Source organism: Mustela putorius, unplaced genomic scaffold (genome assembly GCF_011764305.1).
Source record: "Mustela putorius furo isolate JIRA1106 unplaced genomic scaffold, ASM1176430v1.1 tig00000788_pilon_pilon_pilon, whole genome shotgun sequence".
Classification (NCBI taxonomy): domain Eukaryota; kingdom Metazoa; phylum Chordata; class Mammalia; order Carnivora; family Mustelidae; genus Mustela; species Mustela putorius.
Window position 1 is genome coordinate 1,290,444 of NW_025421481.1, and position 18,130 is coordinate 1,308,573.

General features: G+C 49.2%; 1 protein-coding gene across 3 annotated transcripts in view; it reads left to right on the top strand.

The window, feature by feature from the left end:
• The window catches only part of APPL2 (adaptor protein, phosphotyrosine interacting with PH domain and leucine zipper 2), a 50,517-nt gene that overhangs the window by 12,219 nt on the left and 20,168 nt on the right, over positions 1–18,130 (top strand). For all 3 annotated transcript variants that reach the window (XM_004743053.3, XM_004743055.3, XM_013051551.2), the window contains exons 3-8: positions 6,292–6,351; positions 6,903–6,974; positions 10,537–10,624; positions 13,894–13,935; positions 14,052–14,110; positions 14,840–14,986. In XM_004743053.3, coding sequence (XP_004743110.1) covers positions 6,292–6,351; positions 6,903–6,974; positions 10,537–10,624; positions 13,894–13,935; positions 14,052–14,110; positions 14,840–14,986 — 468 coding nt within the window. The remainder of the gene's footprint in view (positions 1–6,291; positions 6,352–6,902; positions 6,975–10,536; positions 10,625–13,893; positions 13,936–14,051; positions 14,111–14,839; positions 14,987–18,130) is intronic.

The window sequence follows — 18,130 nt, forward strand, 5'->3', positions numbered from 1 at the left end:
ATTCCACACTAGCTGTGATGTTGGGGGTCTAAGAATGTGTCCCCCAGGGAAGCGGGGACCCACTGTATGTGAGGGGGGAGCCAGTTCCTTTTTGTATCCCAGAGTGACTTTCCTTGTTGAATTAGTTTTAATGCATAATTGTTTTAGTCAGTGCATTTCAGTAGCCCTGAAAACCAGCCAAATTGAGGTTGATATGACAGGGACTGAGGAGAAATATGAAAGTAGCTTCAGTGAGGGAGCAGAGAACCTGAGTGGTTTCTAGAAACTGCTTCAGAGACTGGGATTCCTGCTCTTGTTCTGCATGCTGCAGGACCTACAGCTTTTCCTCACATGGCGTTGGTGGTGTTCAGATTAGTATGGAAGATGAATCTGGGCAAGGCTTACTTGCTTAGGTACAGGGCTTAAGTGTGTGGCCTTGAACTCACAGATCTGAGTTCCAGTGCTGGCTTTGGCCACTTGCTGTGTGGTGTTGGGAGGGTCACTTGTTTGCCCGAATTACCTTGTCAGGTAACAGAGACCGTAATCATGGCCGCCTCACTGATTGTTGCAAAGGTTAATAGAGTTTACCTGTGAAAGGCGAGGATCAGTTCCTGCACAAAGGGCTCTGGGTATTAATCATCTTCTAAGTCTTATAATAACAATAGTTAAGGTAGCACATTGTACTGGGACTGTTATTTGGGTTCAGTAGAAGCTTGGTCCTCTGATCCTGACTTTGTTGACCGAGCAGTCCGTCCTTGCTCTCTTCACTTCCTCACTGGGTATTTGATGCCTGCTCCTCAGGCCACCTCAGTCTGGCGTCCCTCCTCCATTTCGCAGGGGAGCAGTTTAGTTCCTGAGTCATAGCCTCTCCACCTCGGGCCCTGGGCCAGCACCTGATCCTTTAATGGCACCCCCCTTGAAGCGGTCTTGCTTTGGTTCCTGTGACAAGGTCCCTTCCGGTCTCCTCCTAGTTCTCTGCCCATCCTTCTAGATCTTTCTCCTTTCTTGGCACCTTGCTGCCTGCCCCTTTTAAGTCCAGGTGTTCTCTAAAACTGCGCTAGAATCCTCTGCTTCATTTTTTGCTTCTAGGGTTCAGATCCCTTGAGCAAGTCTGGCGGTTTCAAAATCTGTTTCTAGCCCTTGTCCCTGGGTCTTTATTCAAGACATTTTCCTCTTGGTGCTGTGGGGAGTGAGTGCTCAGTCTAACCCGATCCAGCGGTCCCCGATCCATCCATCGTCCTGCCTTCAGGAGTGTCTTCCCCTTTCAGTGCCTCCTCCGTCCAGACCTCCCTCCCTCCCTGTCTTCACATGCTTCCCTGGCTCCCTGTGCAGTTGAGTTTGAACTCCTCAGCAAAGGTACGCAAGCTCTTCATGAACCGAGTATCAGCCTGATCCTCTGCCCTCTTGTTTGGCTGTTCCAGAATGTGCCAGGTCCTCCCCATGTCTTGAGATTGTGCTCTGCCGTTCCTGCTGCCAGCAATCCCCATCAAACCCTTCCCTTGACAAATCACCTTCCCGGTGTTAAGACCTCACCTCCGAGGTGTCTCTGTGTGCCCGGATGCACCGTGCACTTGTCGCTCCCAGCACTTCCGGCACAGGAGTGCGGTTTCCCTGTCCCTCTGGGCCGGGAGATGCCAGAGAGTGGACTCTCCGCTTCCAGTGCCCACACCAGGCCTGGCCCCTCTGAGTGTTAGAGCTGTAGAAGAACCAAGTGTGGGGTGAAGAACCAAGTTGGGGACATCTGCAGCTGAACGCCAGCACAGCCCCGCTGTGTGCTTTGTTGTCGCTCCTGAATCCCCTCGGGTCCTCTGCGTCCTCGCTGGGGGCCGTCTTCCCTCAGTCCTCCGACCAGAGGTCGGTTTTCCTTGATTTCTCCTCCTCGCTCATGCACTGCATGCTGCTGTTTTTGCCTCAGAAACTCGTCACAGGTCTCCAGCACCTCTTCGGTGGTCTCGCCGCCCTCCCGCCAGGCCCCTGCAGCGCGCCTCTCCACCACAGCCACTCTTGAGCTTTCCTCTGCTCCTGTCAGGTCTTGTCACTCTCCTGCCCACGTTGCTCAGGGCTTCCCCGTTGCCTCCCGGGTAACGTCCCCGTCCCCAGTGGGCACCCCTCAGCGCCTGCCCCCGGCACAGCTTCCTGCCTCCGTTCCTCGCGCCCCTTGCTACTCCTGTACGCGACCCAGCCTGCGGGCTCCCGGACCCCGGCTTTGTGGTAAGCACCTGGTGACTGAGACTTTCCACGACGGGCTTGAGGTGACATTGCTGGGATGGAAGCAAGCACTTGGTGACTTTGACCCCCCCGGGGTTTCCTCTGCCCCTGCTCCCAGCTCACTGTAGCCATCCGGCATGGATGTGTCGCCAGCAGGGGCGTTTGGGTGGTTTGGGGTGACAGTGACAGTGTCGTGGGCTCTCTGTGCCACCCCGAGATAAACAGTCCTGCTAAAACCTTGGTTTTCCTTTCGGGTTTGCTGACCACTGAAGTTGCTGCCTTGGCAGGAGCCACGGAGGGGCTGTGGGATACAGGAGATGCTGTCAGCGAATGCTTCCTGAAGTGGTCTTTTTTAAGGATACTTAGGAGACATTGAATAGCATCGTTAATAGCCAGAGTGGTTCCAGAATGTCACAGAAAATCTTACTCGCGGAACTCCATTTAGAGTCGGAATTTTAGGCCACTTCTGTCGTTGAACCACAGCTAACTAAAAGTATGGGATTTATGTTCCTAGCCCTGGGCCCCGTGAGACATGCCCACTGAGTGCCAGCCAGATAACACGTTTGCCCTTTAGATTGGAAGTAGCGTGGTGTTAAAAACGCCGTGTGTCGATTTTAGGTCCAGCAGATCTGCGTTGGGTCTTTGCCTTGCTGGGTATTGGTTGTGATTTTAGAAAGTTACTGCCCTTTCTGAGCCTTTGTCTCCTCGTCTGTAAAATGAGGATGGCGATAGTCCTCACCTGTAGGAGCATTGAAAGGATTAAATGTGATAATATACGACAGGCACTTAACAGCTCCATCAAGAACCTAGAAAAGACTCACTGCACGTTTGCGGGTGTCTGTGTTACTGGTATTTCTTACTCTGCACCCCAGCTCCAGGGCTGCAAGCCTTGCCGCAGAGATAATCGTGTGGGCCGACCTCACAGGGTGTGGGGTAATTGGCTGATGTTGGCAAAGCGTTTCATAAAACCTCTGTGTACAATAGATTAAGTGTGAGTAAGATTAAAGTTGGTTTAGTTCAAAAGATTTTTTCACGGCATGTGCTCCGCCCAGAGTTCACTTCTTTTCAGGGCAGGTGACAGGTCGTTTGGACCTGTCGTCTGTTCCCAGTGAGATCCCACTGGCGGAGCTGAATCGTGCAGCCTGAAATCACACACATCTGAAAAAGGCACAGGATTGTCACAGGGTGAAATTTCTGGGTGAGACCTGGCAGAGTCCAGCTGTACGCAGCAGTTGCGGAAAGCAGCGGCGAATGTTGGGCCCCCTTCTTTGCTTTGGGCAGGGAGCCCAGGTGCACCCCCCCCTGGGAGCCAGGTTTTTTCCCATTCCATTTGGGACATTTGCCCCTAAGTGGTCAGGAAGAATTCAGGTAGCTGGTGTTTCTTGCTTAGTTTGAAGGCATGCATATTAACCAGTTGCTATAGGATAGAGATATAGGGCAGTAATATTTTAGGTTTAGCTAAGATAAAGAATGACCTAAGAAAGTAGAAAACAGGGGCAGCTTAGTGGCTCAGTCGGTTAAGTGTCTGCCTTTGGCTCAGGTCACGATCCCGGGGTCCTGGGACTGAGCCCCACATCACGCTGCTTACTCAGCTGGAGCCTGCTTCTCTCTCTGCCTATGCCCACCCCAACCCCCTGCTTGTGTTTTCTCTCTCTCAAATAAATAAATAAAATCTTAAAAAAAAAATAGAATATGTTCCTTGAACTTGAAATATTATAGTTTAATGGAGAGCATCCTGAGGGTGGGTCTCTAGAGACATTTAGTGTCTAAAGCAGAATCAGCAATTTACACCCTTGGGCTGGCTTCCTGTTTTTATAAATAATGTTTAAACAAGGAAGGCACACTCATTCATTTCTGTCTTGTTATGGCTGTTTCATGTTCCAGCAGCAGAGTGAGTAGTTGTGAGAGACGATGTCCAAAATTAATGTCTGTCCGGGCCCTTCGAGGAAAAGTTTGTCAACTTTAGGCTAAAGCATAGGCGGCCTCAGCTCTTAGCAAGACTTGGGATCCTGGAGGGTAGTATATCTTAGAATGGAACAGATGTGGGCTCACATCCCAACCCTGCTGCGAACTGGCTGTGTGACCTTCAGCAAGTGTCTTAACCTCTCTGTGCCATAGTTACTTCATCTGTAAAATCAGAACCTAACCTACGGGGTTGTCAGAACTAAATGAGGTAATGCATGGAATACACTTGGTGTGGCATCTGTCATGGATTAAATGCTCTGCGTGTTAGCTGCTACTGTTAGGGTAAGTCTGTAGGTCTGCAAATCCCAGTCCACATGGCGCTGCCCCCAGGCAGATGCCAAAGTAGCTTGAGCAAATCCACCTTAAACCCTCCCATCACTAACTCCGAGAAGAGGAGCAAGGGATTTTCTGACACAACAGGCGATCATCCCAGTGAGTGGGCCAAGACCCTTGTGCCCGTGCACTCTGTCTGATCTTCCAAACGGCACTGCTGGAGATGATCGACAGGCACTGTTTCTTGGCAGATTGTTTTATGCGTGTCCATTCTTGGTATTTTATTGTACCTGCCCCCCCCCCCACATTGTGATGTTACCTTGTGGGGTTAGAGGTATTTTCCTCTGACCTCTGATTCCGAGTGTTGTATTAAACCGTGTTTGCTCACTCACTCATCAGCACATTTGTTGAGAGGCTGCCATGTGCTGGCAGCCATCGCGTCCCCTCCCCCGGTGGGGGGCTAGTGCTTGTGCATCTGTTCACCTGCCTCCTCTTGGCTCTGTGGCCACCAGCTCTCGTTTGTTTTGAAAGGAGGGACACCCTGGTAGGATGCCAAAGCCGGGAACTTTTATTATATGTGTTTGTTTTATTCCGGGGGAAAGGGGGGATAGCCATGTTTCAGGGCCAATTAGTGCCTATTCCTTGGGGCCAGTGAAGGAAGTCTGGGAACAGGTTGGCTGGCGGCCAGCAAAGAGGGCTGAAAAAAGTAGGATTAGGACTCCTATGGGTCTTGCAAAGGAAAACCAAGGTAAAGAAAACAAGCCCCTGCAGAGTTCAGGCCTTGCCCCTAAAGGAACAGCAAGCCTAGAATTAGAAAGTAAGTGAAGGCCAAGGCCAAGACCAGCCGGTGCCCTCCCCTCCTCTCCAGTCAGACCCTGTGGCTCTCTCCTCTGCTAGGAGTGAGTCCTGAATCCGAAGAGAAGCTTTCAGTGAGCTTTAGAGATGGAAAACACGTGTTCTAGACGGAGGGCATCGACTGTGGGAGGCTAGTGGTGGAAAACTGCCCCACATCCAGAGATTAGAGGGATAAATCGGAGAAGAGGAAGATGAACAATATAGGCCAGTGAAAAGTGGCACAAAACAGGCCTTCCAGGACAGGGCAGCTGTGCTTCCGTGTTCCTGTCCAGCAGGACCGACCTAGCCCTCTTGGGTTTGCTGGATCTGATCAGGTCCCAGTGCTGCTGAAATTCCCACTGCACTTAGAATCCAGGCCAGATGTGGACCCTGGAGTTTGTGTGCCCTCTGCCCGCACAGCCAGCCTCGTCTCGCCTGCACACCTGCACCCCCTGCTCCAACTACACTCTGCTGTCTTCTCTTTGTATAAGGACATTTGTCATTGAATTAAGGCCTCCCTGGATAAGACAGCCTGTGCTGCTTTACACATGCAAGTCTCTCCTCCAGAAAGCTGGTTCCCATGGCTAAGTCCTCGTCTGTCTTCAGGGGTCCGCTTAGAACCTCTCTTCCTCAGAGACCATCTGCGTGCTCCTACTATAGTCCTAACATGTCCGCGATTTCCTTTGCAGTTCTCATCATGCTTGTAACCATTTTTTGATGTCTGCTCCCCCAGTAAATCCTGTGAGGACAGGGACGGCGTCTTTCTTGGATGCTGGGCACAGCGTAATTGCTCGCTGCATTTTTTTGTACTGACTGACCAGAAGGAGCAGTAATTTGTAAATTGGCGGGGGTGGGGGGAAACAAGCTTTAACCCTTTTAATTTGTTTTGCTCTTGTTTTCCAAATAATTTCTGAACAATTATTTCACAGACACACACATACATTTTTTTTAGGGGATTCTCTGAGGTGACGTTTCTCTGGTGCCTGTGTGTGTGTTGGACACATCTTACCTGCTTTTCTCCTCTCCCTGCAGAATGAGATGTGCCTGGCCACCCACCAGCTCTCGAAGCAGCTGCTGGCGTATGAGAAACAGGTAACTGGGGACTCACCTGGCATGTGAAGCTGTGCTCGGGGCCCTCGTGAGTGGTAGTCTTGTAAGGAATTCTCCAAGGGCATCCTTGAGAGGCTTTGATTTCCTTCTTTCTTTTCGTTTGTGGTCCACTCCTGTTTTTTCTCTTGTCTTGCCTTTTCCTTTCCCCTGATAAATTCTAATTGGGGTGATTATCCCAAAGTCTTTGTGGTATATTCTAATTAGCCTACAGAAGTCACCCACTGCCTTGAGGGTTCGTGATCTGAGGAATCAAATTCCAGGAAATAACCCAGTTCCAGGAACTAAACTCAAAGATGATGTTATGACCAGACAGAAGGGCGATGGCCAACGAAGGGATCGTCAGGGAGGGGCGACTGAGAGCGTCGCGGGGCAGGACGAGGCTAGCGCACTCGTTTTCTGCATCCAGACACCGCGACACCTTGTGTGCTCGGGGGCAGAGTGGGGACTGGTGTGGAGGGTGGTGGGACGTGGGTGGGGTGGTAGCGCCGACTCCCCAAGCCTTAATACCCGGGTCTTTTATTCTCTGGTCTTAGAATTTTGCTCTTGGCAAAGGCGATGAAGAAGTAATTTCTACACTCCACTATTTTGCCAAAGTGGTAGATGAGGTAAGATCACAACATGGCAAAATTTGATTTGATTCCTTCCTGAACTTTATTTCATCTTTGTGTTGGCCCACTTTCCATTTTAGATATCTCCTTAAATATCTCAGAGTATATCTCAACTTGCTGATCTTCCAAGGCTCATTTCATAGGACAAGTTGTATGCGATTATGTTTGTTCCTGGTGTGAGGAGAAAAGCTTTGTTATACGTGAACAATGGACCAAGAGAGATTTCTGAGAATTCCATTTCCTAAGAAGGGTGTATTGGTTTCTCCAGCTGCTTGTAATAAATTACAAGTAGGTGGCTTAAAACAGTAGACATTTATTCTCTCCCATACTTCTGGAGGCCAGAGTATGAAATCAAGTTGTTGGCAAGGCCAGGCTCCCTCCAGAGGCCCGAGGCGGAATCTTCCGTGGCCTCTTCCGGCTTCTGTTGCCCCTGACTGTCCCATGGCAAGTGGCTGCATCCAGTCTCCACCTTGCCATGGCCTCCTCCCAACCCCACTTCACTCCTTCCCTCTGTGTCTCTTCTTTGTGTAAGGACACTTGTCATTGAATTAAGGCCTACCTGGATAACTGAGGGTGGTCTCATTTGGAGGTCCGTCACCACATCTGGGAAGACCTCGTTTCTGAAGACTCACATGTTCTGCTTGGACTTTTCTTTGGGGGAGGATGAGGGTGGGCAGGATTCACGCCACCACAGAGGGTGTCATGCAACCGTCGTCGTAGCTGTACTGCATAATACATTGGGAACATTTGTGAAAAACAGGTAATTGTTATAAGAGAAGTACATAAATCCCAGTTATGATAAACACTGCAGCTCAGATGCTCCTGGTGCTGAGCAGAACCCTCTTCAGAACTGGGTCAGTACGAAATTGTATTTCATCATTCAAGGAGCTTGCAGTTCTCACAGCAGAAAATGATGATGAAGAAGCAAAAGAATATGCAGGTGCCGTTTCGCTGTCCAGGCGCTGGTGTAGAAGAGATACCGTCTTCAGTTCATAAAATGTGAAACTAACATTGCAGGGTCATTCTGTCCACAAGTCAACCCAACACGTTGATACTTGTTCAGCAAACACGTATTGACCACCTGCTGTGTAGTAAGTACTGTTGTAGGCACTGGGGCTGTAACAGATATAAAAGGTTGTAAAGGGAGATATAACAGGATATAAAAGAACGGTCGTCCAGTTCTTTTTCAGCTTCATACTTTCTCCACGACTCTGACTCTTTTCACAGTGTATGTTTAAAATGGTTAGATGTCTTTTCCAGAAGAGGAGGAGCATGAATGGAAAAAAGTAATAGAGGAGTAAAAAGTAATTTTTTTGGAAGCGAGGAGACAAATGTTTCCTAATTAGCCATGAATGAGGAGCCCAGGGGGAGAAGCAGCTGACTACACCCTCTGAAGTCAGGTCTTTGCTTGACCAGAGCCAGTTGCTAAGGAAATGTGGTTAGTTGTCAGACACCCAGAACCGATATTTCCAGTTTAAGAGACTTACTTATAACCCTCCATTCATGGGCAGGAATGATGATGCTTTAGGTGGGGAGTGAATCATTCCCAAAGGCTGGACGGCTGGGAGTGTGATGTTACAGGTGGTGTGACCGCCTCCCTGAAGCTCGGCCCTGTCGGGGCTTCTCAAACAAGCCTCTTGGTGTGGAGACCTATGTGCATGAAAGCCGTTAGCTCAGGTGGGCGGCTTCTGAGTAGATTTTCAGGTTGTTTTCTCTACCGGGGCCTGTATCAGGTTGGAAAATTTTCAAGACAAGTGACTTGACTCAGAAAAAACACAACTAAAAGTAGAGATTTTTTGTGGCTCATATTTTTAATGGAATCCCTAGGAACCAGACACTCCGTGTTGTATGCATATAGAAATTTCTGTCCTTGTTGATTTCCCCAAAGGCAGGGTTCCTAGATCACTTCCACTGAGTGCACCCGAAACAGGAATTCACCATCATTATGGATATGCCGACGAGTGTGCGAGTGTGCGTCAGGCCCTCTACTCTGAGTGTTTTCTATTCAGGTTACTATTTTGTCATCACGGTAACCATGCAGGGAATGGTTTATTTTCAGGATGACGATATTGAAGTGCCGAGAGGTAATCTCTTTGCACTCTCTTGAGCTAAGGCACGGTGGTTAGAAGTGATTGTCCCTTCCCTCTCAAAAACCCCAGGGCAAAAAGTTGGTGCCAAACCCCTTGATCCTTAAGAAATAAGGAAGACAATGAGTCGATAGGAAATTTACCATTCCAAAAGTGAATGATGCCTAGAAAACCACGTAATCACCCTGATTTTGGTGTCTTCATTTGTAAGTGGCAGCAGCGAGAAAGCCCATCTAACTGGGCTGTTGTAGATTAAATGTAAATGAGATAATGTGTATCAGGGCATTGAACACACAGCCAGACACATAGTAGGTACACTGATTGACTTTCATTCACTTAACTGTTAGTAAAAAAAACAGTACATTTCTCCCTGAAGTTATTCAGGAAAAGTAGTTAACACATTCTGTCTTGGTGGCATTTATTGGCATGTGTGTCCTCCTGCGTTCTCAGCAGAACAAAGCTGCCGTGCTTTGTCTTGATGATTGAAAGACAGGACATTAACTGCTTGGCCTCCAGCTCCCCTGCCTGGCAAATGATTGTCTGTAAGCTTTTCAGAGCAGTTCTGGAAGTACAGCCCTGAAGGACCAGATCTGTTGGTGGGAGAGCTGTGGGTACAGAGGGGGCTCGTATGTGACTGCTGTCATCGCTGAAAGAAGCTTGGCCAGATGCACACTGCCAAAAAGACTGCTGGGTGATTTCCCTTTGTTCCCCAAGCAGGAATCCCAAAACATCTTTAGTAATATGTGTTCGTTGCTGATGTCTAGACTACCAGACATTTGAAGTTTGGGCAACTTCGTGAGCACAAGACTCTCTATCCAACACGGTATAATGGGAGAAACCTGGAGTTCGGATTCCAGTAGCCCAGGATGAAAATCCCAACCGTTCTGCCTCTTTGCTGTCTGGATGTGGAGAGTTGTTTGTCCACCTGGTACATGGGTACAGTCAGTAAGACCGGACTCTCAGAGTGGCTGAGAACCAAGGGATACAAAGCATGTAACTCTCCAGAGTAACTCCCAGGCCTGCAGCTGCTGTGGTTTTAGGGTTAGTAGGCTCCTAGCAGGCCGGTCTTGCAAGTATGACCTCAGCCCTTCTGAGGGGGAGCATGCGCACTGTGACTGATAACGTGTGACCTAAGGTGAGTGCTCCCAGTGAGCTGTGCTCACTGCAAGGACATGAACGCGTTCTCCTCCAGCTGGTGTGGCTCAGCCTGGATTGCACCGTACACAGACCGTAGCCATGGGCTCAGAGACTGCTTTAGCAAACCTAACTGAGGCCCGCTCAGAACCTTGCATTTAGTTTTGAGTACCTCTGGGCCTGTATCATTTGCAGCTTCATGAAGTGTTGTTTATTTGCTGAGGAAATGTAGCAGAACTCTTGAAACACACAGAATTGTCCAGTGTGATCCTGTGTGGAAAGAAGTGTTCTTTATAGTGGGTTTAATTTTTCTCAATAAGATTTCTCTCTTTTTTCAGCTTAATGTTCTCCATACAGAGCTGGCGAAACAGTTGGCAGACACAATGATTCTACCTATTATACAATTTCGAGAAAAGGATCTCACAGGTAAAGTTGCTGAGTTTGGTGCCAGTTACCTGCAAAACATCAATTCATTTCATAATTGTTCTGACTGTATTAATTTCTTTAAATCTGTGCATCATTGAGAAATGCCTTTCTTTTTTGGAGCACTTCAGTTTAGCTAACTTCCACTGAATCTCCACTATGTTCTTGGCTCCCCTAAAGGAAGGTTACAGGCTAATGAGAAAAACTGACTTGGAAACAATCATAACATTATGTGATGAGGGCAGCCGGAAAGAGAGGTACAAGGAATAAAAACAGCACACGGAAAGGTGTGATTACCCTTTTGAAGTTAGGGTGCCAGAGAGGGCTTCCTGGAGGAGGTGATCTCTGTGCTGGGTTTTGAAAGATGAATAAGTGTTTACCAAGGAGACAAAGATGGCAAGGTTTGTATTACTGGTTTGGAGCATTTATAGGAGGCATGCTGTTTTGGGGGAGCCATGAATGCTTTGGAATGTAATGTGGGTGGCTTAGAGAGGGACAGAGGGGCAGGGACCACGCTTTACCTGTGCTAGACCCTGAGCTGCAGCCACGAACAAGGCAGACAAGCTCCCTGTTTTCCTGGAGCTCACATTTTAGTGGGTCGGTAGATCTGGGACTGGTTCAGAGAGTCTGGTTGCCCTTCTAGACTATTTTTGGTTCTTCAATGAAAAAGTAAAACAAAGCTTTAGAGTAATTTTCTATCTCTTGGAAATCAAGGTAGTCCAAAAATGAATTAAAAAGAACCCAAAATCTTGGGGGGAAAAAGTAGTTGATAATAGGAAAGGGAACCCAAACTTTCTAGTCTTTTTGTTTTTTATGTCACTGAAAATATTCACTGCTTAGAGATGGAAGAATTGTATTTTCTAGAACACCGATATAAAAATTGCTGGCCAAAGAAATCTAAACCAAGTACTCCGAGATCTGTTCAGTATAGTACTGCCTCTTCAGGGGCACCTGGGTGGCTGAGTTGGTTAAGTGTCTGTCTTCGACTCAGGTCATGATCCTGGGGTCCTGGGATCGACCCCCACATCAGAATCCCTGCTCACTGGGAATTCAGCTTCTCCCTCTGCCTTCTTCCCCCACCCGCCTCGTGCTCGCTCTCCCGCTCTCTTGCTCTGAACTGAAGTCATATATATATATACATATATATATATATTTTCACCTTAAATGAAGTCATATATATATGCATATATATATTTTCACCTTAAATGAAGTCATATATATACACATATATATATTTTCACCTTAAATGAAGTCATATATATATACATATATATATATACACACACATATATATACATATATATATGTATATATATATACTCACCTTAAAATGTAAACTTTATTCAGGCAGGAAAGACACAGCACATCTTAAAGATGGTCTTCTCCCCACACCCACCCATATGGAGATTCCCTGTGATCATGTCATCTGAGGCTCTAGGGAGCAGGGGTAGACCTGATCATTTGCCAGGGGCAGTGTGACAGCGCTGAAACATAACAAAGAACAATAAATGATAGGTCATCTTGTGTGAAGAGAAGCCTTGCTTGAGCAGGACTTTTAGCGGTTTTGTATGTTGCTCGTCTGTAATAGCATGCAAATCCCAAAGCTGCATGTAGTCCTGTGCTGATTATCCAGTATGAACTGAGAGTCTTAGTGCATTTTTTCATAAAGATTTTCTCTAACTAAAATCATAGAAATGTGTGGGGATATCGTTTTAAGAACAAACTCCGAGTCTTTTAGACAGAAAATAATCTCCCCCCCAACCCCGACCTGCGTTGTCAGATTTGTGTCTTTCAGCTTTGGGGTGGGGGGCAGCCCGGGCCAGAGGGTCCCGGCAGTGATAATGACCAGGCCTTGTCGGGCCTGTAGGACCCAAGTGTGGATTAGTAGTATTTGCCTAGGATGGCGATTTTTTTTTTAAAGAGAATAAAACTATGTGGTAATAGTAAAAAGAGAAGCCTCTTCGGTATCTTTGGAAACAGTGAATCACAGTAACCTTCTCTGACGACACCAGCATGCAAGTGTGAAGCGTTTGGCCCAGGTCATGCTTGAGTCAGCTCGAGAACCAGCCTAGAACCTGGCCTCCCCTCCACGTGCTGGTTTTTACCTGACGTTTCGCCTCCTTTTCCATTTCTGCACCGATCCAAGGACATATCTAAATGAAGAGAACAGACCGATTAAGGAAGCTCTTTGACCCGGGAAGGGAAGCCCCCGGAGAGTGCTCCGGTAGGAAGTGAAAGGGAGAGGGGAAGAAAGGGAAAGAAAGCAGCCGATACCGGAAGGCGTAAGAATAACATGAGGAGAGATTAGAAAGCTGGAGGCAGTTTTGAGGCAAACATAAAAAGACATAAAAGGTATGAAAATGCTTTCCTTTGTTTGATGAAGCAAAACTGATCGTGGCAGAGTCGTAGAAAGTATTGCTTTCTTCTAGATGTCTCTGTGGTTTTTTTTTTTTAAAATCTTGGACAGCCATCACCCTCATTGACCTCATCATTTTTTCTTCTCGGTCTTGGACTTTGTTATATGTCCTCATGCGTGAGGCACGTGGCACCCACAGGAGGAAATGGTGGTGTGTGTTGGCTTGTCGCAGGTACCCTGTGCTAGATAGCTTCAGACTTTGTCATTAAAACAAATACCCTGGGCGCCTGGGTGGCTCAGTCGGTTAAGCAGCTGCCGTTGGCTCAGGTCATGATCCCGGGAGTCCCTCAGTGGGGAGCCTGCTTCTCCTTCCACGTCTGCCCTTCCCCCCTGCTCGTGCACTTGCTCTTGCAAATAAGCACCCCCATATTCCTTTGTTAGTGGTGGCTTTGCCAGATGTTAAAAATGGCCAGCCAAAGGGCCTTTCTAGGTTCTAAGTATGGTCCAGATATTATGAGGAAAGAGGTATTAATTAGAACACTCTTTTGTGGGGGGCAGGAGAGTCCGAGCTTCGCTGTATACTCCAGGTCTCCCTGAAGAGCACCTGTCCACCGCACACTCCAGCCCACTTCCCCCAGGGACCCTCTGCTTCATGGACCCCCCAGATGCTGTCAACAAGGAGTGGGTGGTCACGGTCAGTCAGGCTCCCAAGTTTGGGATGCAGCTGAAGCCACAAACTCCAGTCAGACCAGGAGGCCAGAGCCATGTGAGGGCAGAGGCCCGGAGGAGGGGCTCACAGAGCCGTCTTCCTTCTGCACATGGACTTTTATTTCTTGGGGAAGCATGTGCCAATATGGGGTTGGCATATTTTACTTTCCTTTGCTCTAAGATTATTTTTTTTTTCTCTCTTGTTCAGAGGTTAGCACTTTAAAGGATCTTTTTGGACTCGCCAGTAATGGTAGGCATCCTCTCCGTTCTTGGCGCGTGGGTTTAGTATGTGTGTGGGTGGAGATGCTGAATGAATGTTCTTGCCTTTCAACCCATCTGGGTGCTAAAATGCCTCTTTATTTTTAGAGCATGACCTCTCAATGGCAAAATATAGCAGGCTGCCTAAAAAAAAGGAGAATGAGAAGGTAAGAATAGCTACGTGACATGGTGTTTCTCACCTCACTTACTTAAGCTCCTTTCCTACATTCCTGCTGTGAGTTCATGGCAGTGGGGGTACCTTGATGAATTCTTTTTCTTCTTTCATATACGTAGATTTTTAATTATTCTGAATCTCATAAGTAGTCTTCTACCTTCCTATTCTAGCTTTTCAACGTGGTTTATTAGACAGCAACTTGGAACCACTGTGTAATTACATTTGCACAATGATTTCAGATTAGCTCGATACCTTGTGCTTATCTGCCGCATACGTATTCAGGTCACTTGAATTTCTTGCCATGGGTGCTGGCTCCACTTCTCTAACTCGTGCTTTTTTGCTGCTGTAGATGATATTGCCCATTTGAATGCATCTAAATTCCTACTTCTGTTGCATGATTTCCTTGAGCTAAATTACTTCCTTGGAATACAGTCTTAGGAGTGAACTAAAATGTTTGTGGCTTTCAGTGCAGGCCCCTGAGTTGTTCTCCTAAAGGCTCGGGGAGTACTTGGCCTCACCCCGGGGAAGCCTCATAAGCACGGAGATGCTAATACTTCTTTAATTGGGAGTTTTTAAAACATAAAGGGGAACCTTATCTGAGTTTTATTGTATCGGTCACAGAAATGGGTCTCATGAGTAAACACACACTGCTGAAGCTTCATGCTCTTGCGAACGGCCCCATCCTCAGACAGCCTGACGTTTGCCTTCGCCTCTCACCCAGGTAAAGATGGATGTCGTGAAGGAGGTGGCGGCCGCGCGACGCAAACAGCACCTCTCTTCCCTCCAGTACTACTGCGCTCTCAATGCGCTGCAGGACAGGAAGCGCGTGGCCATGATGGAGCCCATGATAGGCTTTGCCCACGGACAGGTAGGCCGTGCCCGTCCCCTGAGGGCTGAGCCCTGAGCCCTGAGCCAGCTGGGGAGAACCACTCGGTGTGCCCGCTGAGCTAGCGTTTAGGAGAAACCGAAGCATGTTTCAGAGGAAGAAACACGTACGCACCACCTTGGGTGGTAACTCAAGACGGCTCCATGTATGCACGTGGAAAGCTTCCAGGGGGGCGATTGTTAGGCTGGACGTGCAGGCAGTGACGGCCTCCGTCCCAAGCCTCCCATGGGGCCGGAGGGGGGGGCTGGCATGACACTTTGTCTCTGAGCCAGGCGAGAGCCAGGCCTGGTCTAATGTTCTGAGAAGCAGAACTGCTCAGGTTGGTAGACCTGGGCCTTTAGCTTAGGACCCACACACAGTCCCCTGCTGCTCTGTGTGGCGAGGCTCACCCTCAGCTGGGCTCTTCTCACTGCTGAGGTCATCGCCGGCACCTTGGCATCTGGGCCGTGGCAAAATACTGCTGTAGCTTGCTGAAGTCTGTCCGGGATGGATGTGGCTTCTTCCCCCGTTAGTGGTCTCCTGAACACTCGTCTGTCCGGAGTCTCCAGTGGCAGGGCGGGGCCCTGGCAGGGACAGGAGTGAGTGTCCATTCATGGTGGATGGCACCCCCCCATCCCTGCCCTGCTGGAGCCCCACTTACACAGACTCTAACACCGCACCCCAGCATGCAGGAAACACACCCGGATATCTTCTCTCAGTTGACAACCTAGGAATAGAAGGGGATGTCAGGAAGCAGAATGTTGAGAAGAAAACAGCAACTTTTTATTTAAAACGCCACATGTGTGAGCATCTATTCTTTTAAAATACATGTTAAAAAATACATGTATTTCAGAAAACAGCATCAGTATCCTTCAGTTTGGGAAAGGGGAGCAGGGGAGGATCTTCAGGCGTTCAAGCTCAGGGATCCGTCTTTTCATGTGGTTGTGACGTTGAAAGGCGAGGTAACTCAAGACGGCTTCTGCCTTCAGGGGTGATATTTAAGCAGAGTGCTATAATCTGTCTGTGTCCTCTGGGTAAAGCCGGGTTAAACCCAAAGCTGGCCCTGTCCCGCCCTAGGCTCCGGTCCACAGTGGACCCCTGCAACGTCCAGCTGCTCGCGGTGGGCGCTGGTGCTGCCTCTCTCCTTCGTTCTCACACCTCTGCCAGGCGGAGGGCCCGGGTGCTGGAGAGCGCCGGTGCTGCCTGTGCTGTCTCATGAATGCCTCCTGTTCTGTCTGTTCTTCCTGGATTGACAGTGGTGGCCTGTGGAGCACGAGTCCTGGCCTCTAAAGAGCCGGGGGTCAGCTAAGTGAATGCCACCCCCAGCGGTGCTAGCAAACTGCCCCCCACCCCGCCCCAGGCCTGGGGACACAGAGCAGAGCATGCCGCAGTCATTGATGGGTGGCAGCAGCAGCATCTTTGAGGACTGAGGAGGCCTATTTCCCTTTTCATGTGCAAAGTACCAAGATTTCAAGACCAAGACTAGAAAACCCCTCCCACTGCAAACTTCACATCCTGCAGAAAACTATAACTCCTTTGCTTAGACCAGTTGTTGTCTAACCCATAAATCTTTTGGATGATTCCAAAGCATTCGCTCTCCTCCAGCCTCATCAGCCATTTTAAATACATGTTGACTAAGCGTCCACCTTTTTGGTTGGTGGCCGTCAGACCACTGTACTTCCTGCGGCTCCGAAGGCCCGAGAATCTGGGTCTCTGGATAATGCGGCACTGAGTCAGGCTTCTCGGCACCACCCGCTTCAGTGCAGGCTGTTTGACTTCATTTCTGCCTCCCCTGGCCCTTGTTGAACAGGTTTGCACTGAGATCACCATTCAGTCGTCATGCCTGAAACGGGTTTTGCAAACCTGTACAGGTTTATGAGATCCCAGAAATCAAGTCCAGGATAGTAGTCACAGGGTAGATCCGATGGCCGGCGGCTGGAGCAGCCAGGATCTCATCCGTCCCTCCCTGCCGTCCCTTCGGATCAGACTGAGGGATTGCAGGAGCAGCCCCCCACCCGCACCCCCCCGAACTTACAGAATAGCAGAGGAGCTAAGCCATGGAATTTGGAGTATAAATTCCAGGGAGTTCAGGGAGGGGAAAGAGGAAAGCCACTGGGAGGCTGTGTCCTTAGAAATGCAGAAGGCTCCTTGAACAGACTTTGATGTTTGAGGTTTCAGAGATTCAGAAGGGCATTTGCTGTTTTGATCTCCATATGATTAAAAGATCACGGGGCCAGAGCAGGGCCCCACATGATTACCTTACATTAGGATAATCGTGATCATCCTGTTCTCTTCCTGTGAAAACTAAGGGCATGGGGGTACATCCTTCCCCAGGATGTGAGCATGCGAAGCCCGCCAGCCTCACCAGGGTGCGTGGGCGGGTTCCGTGCCCACCGCACAGGGCAGGGGCTGCTTCCAGATCAGACACCTGAGCTGGCCCAGAATGTGAGAGAAGTCCCATGTCCAAAACTAAGCCTTTTTTCCCTTTACTCATGACTCAGGCTTTCAACTCTTACCTTTCTGTGATTAGGCACGTAAGATGGAACAGGTCACCCCCAGTATTCGGATTTTTTAAAGCCTTGGCCATGGGAAGAAATGGAGACTTGAGCTTTGGGGCGGGATGGTGACAGATGTCAGTCATGCACAGAGGCAGGCCCCTCCCTGTGCCCTGCCCATCAGGGCTTGTGAGGCAACCCAGCCTTCTGGAAAGTGAACACCCTGGAATCACAGGAAGTAAGGACTTGCTTTTTATTTGTTCCCCAAAAGCCAGCAATTGAAGTTTCATTTTCAAAGGAGATGGAGCCCTCCTGGGGCCACCCTCCCCTGAGCACAGAGAGCCCGCATCCCAGAACGCTGGGGGCCGGAAGGGAGCTCACCCGTCCAGGCAGCTGTTCAGGCCCAGAGCTGTGCTGCCTCCTTCACACCCACGGTCCCCACTGGGTTGACGTCGGGGTTGGAAGGGCAGCATCCCGGCCGCATCCTCTGTCCAGCCCGTGTTTCAAGCCGTGCATGACTCACTGACGGGCTCACGGCAGCCTCTGGGTTTGCTGCTCTGAGCACCTCCTGCCGCACTCCACCCAGTGCTCGCCTGGTTCTGGCCGTGCACGTCAGCTGTCACCCGCTGATGGAAGCCCCTGGGGACGCCGA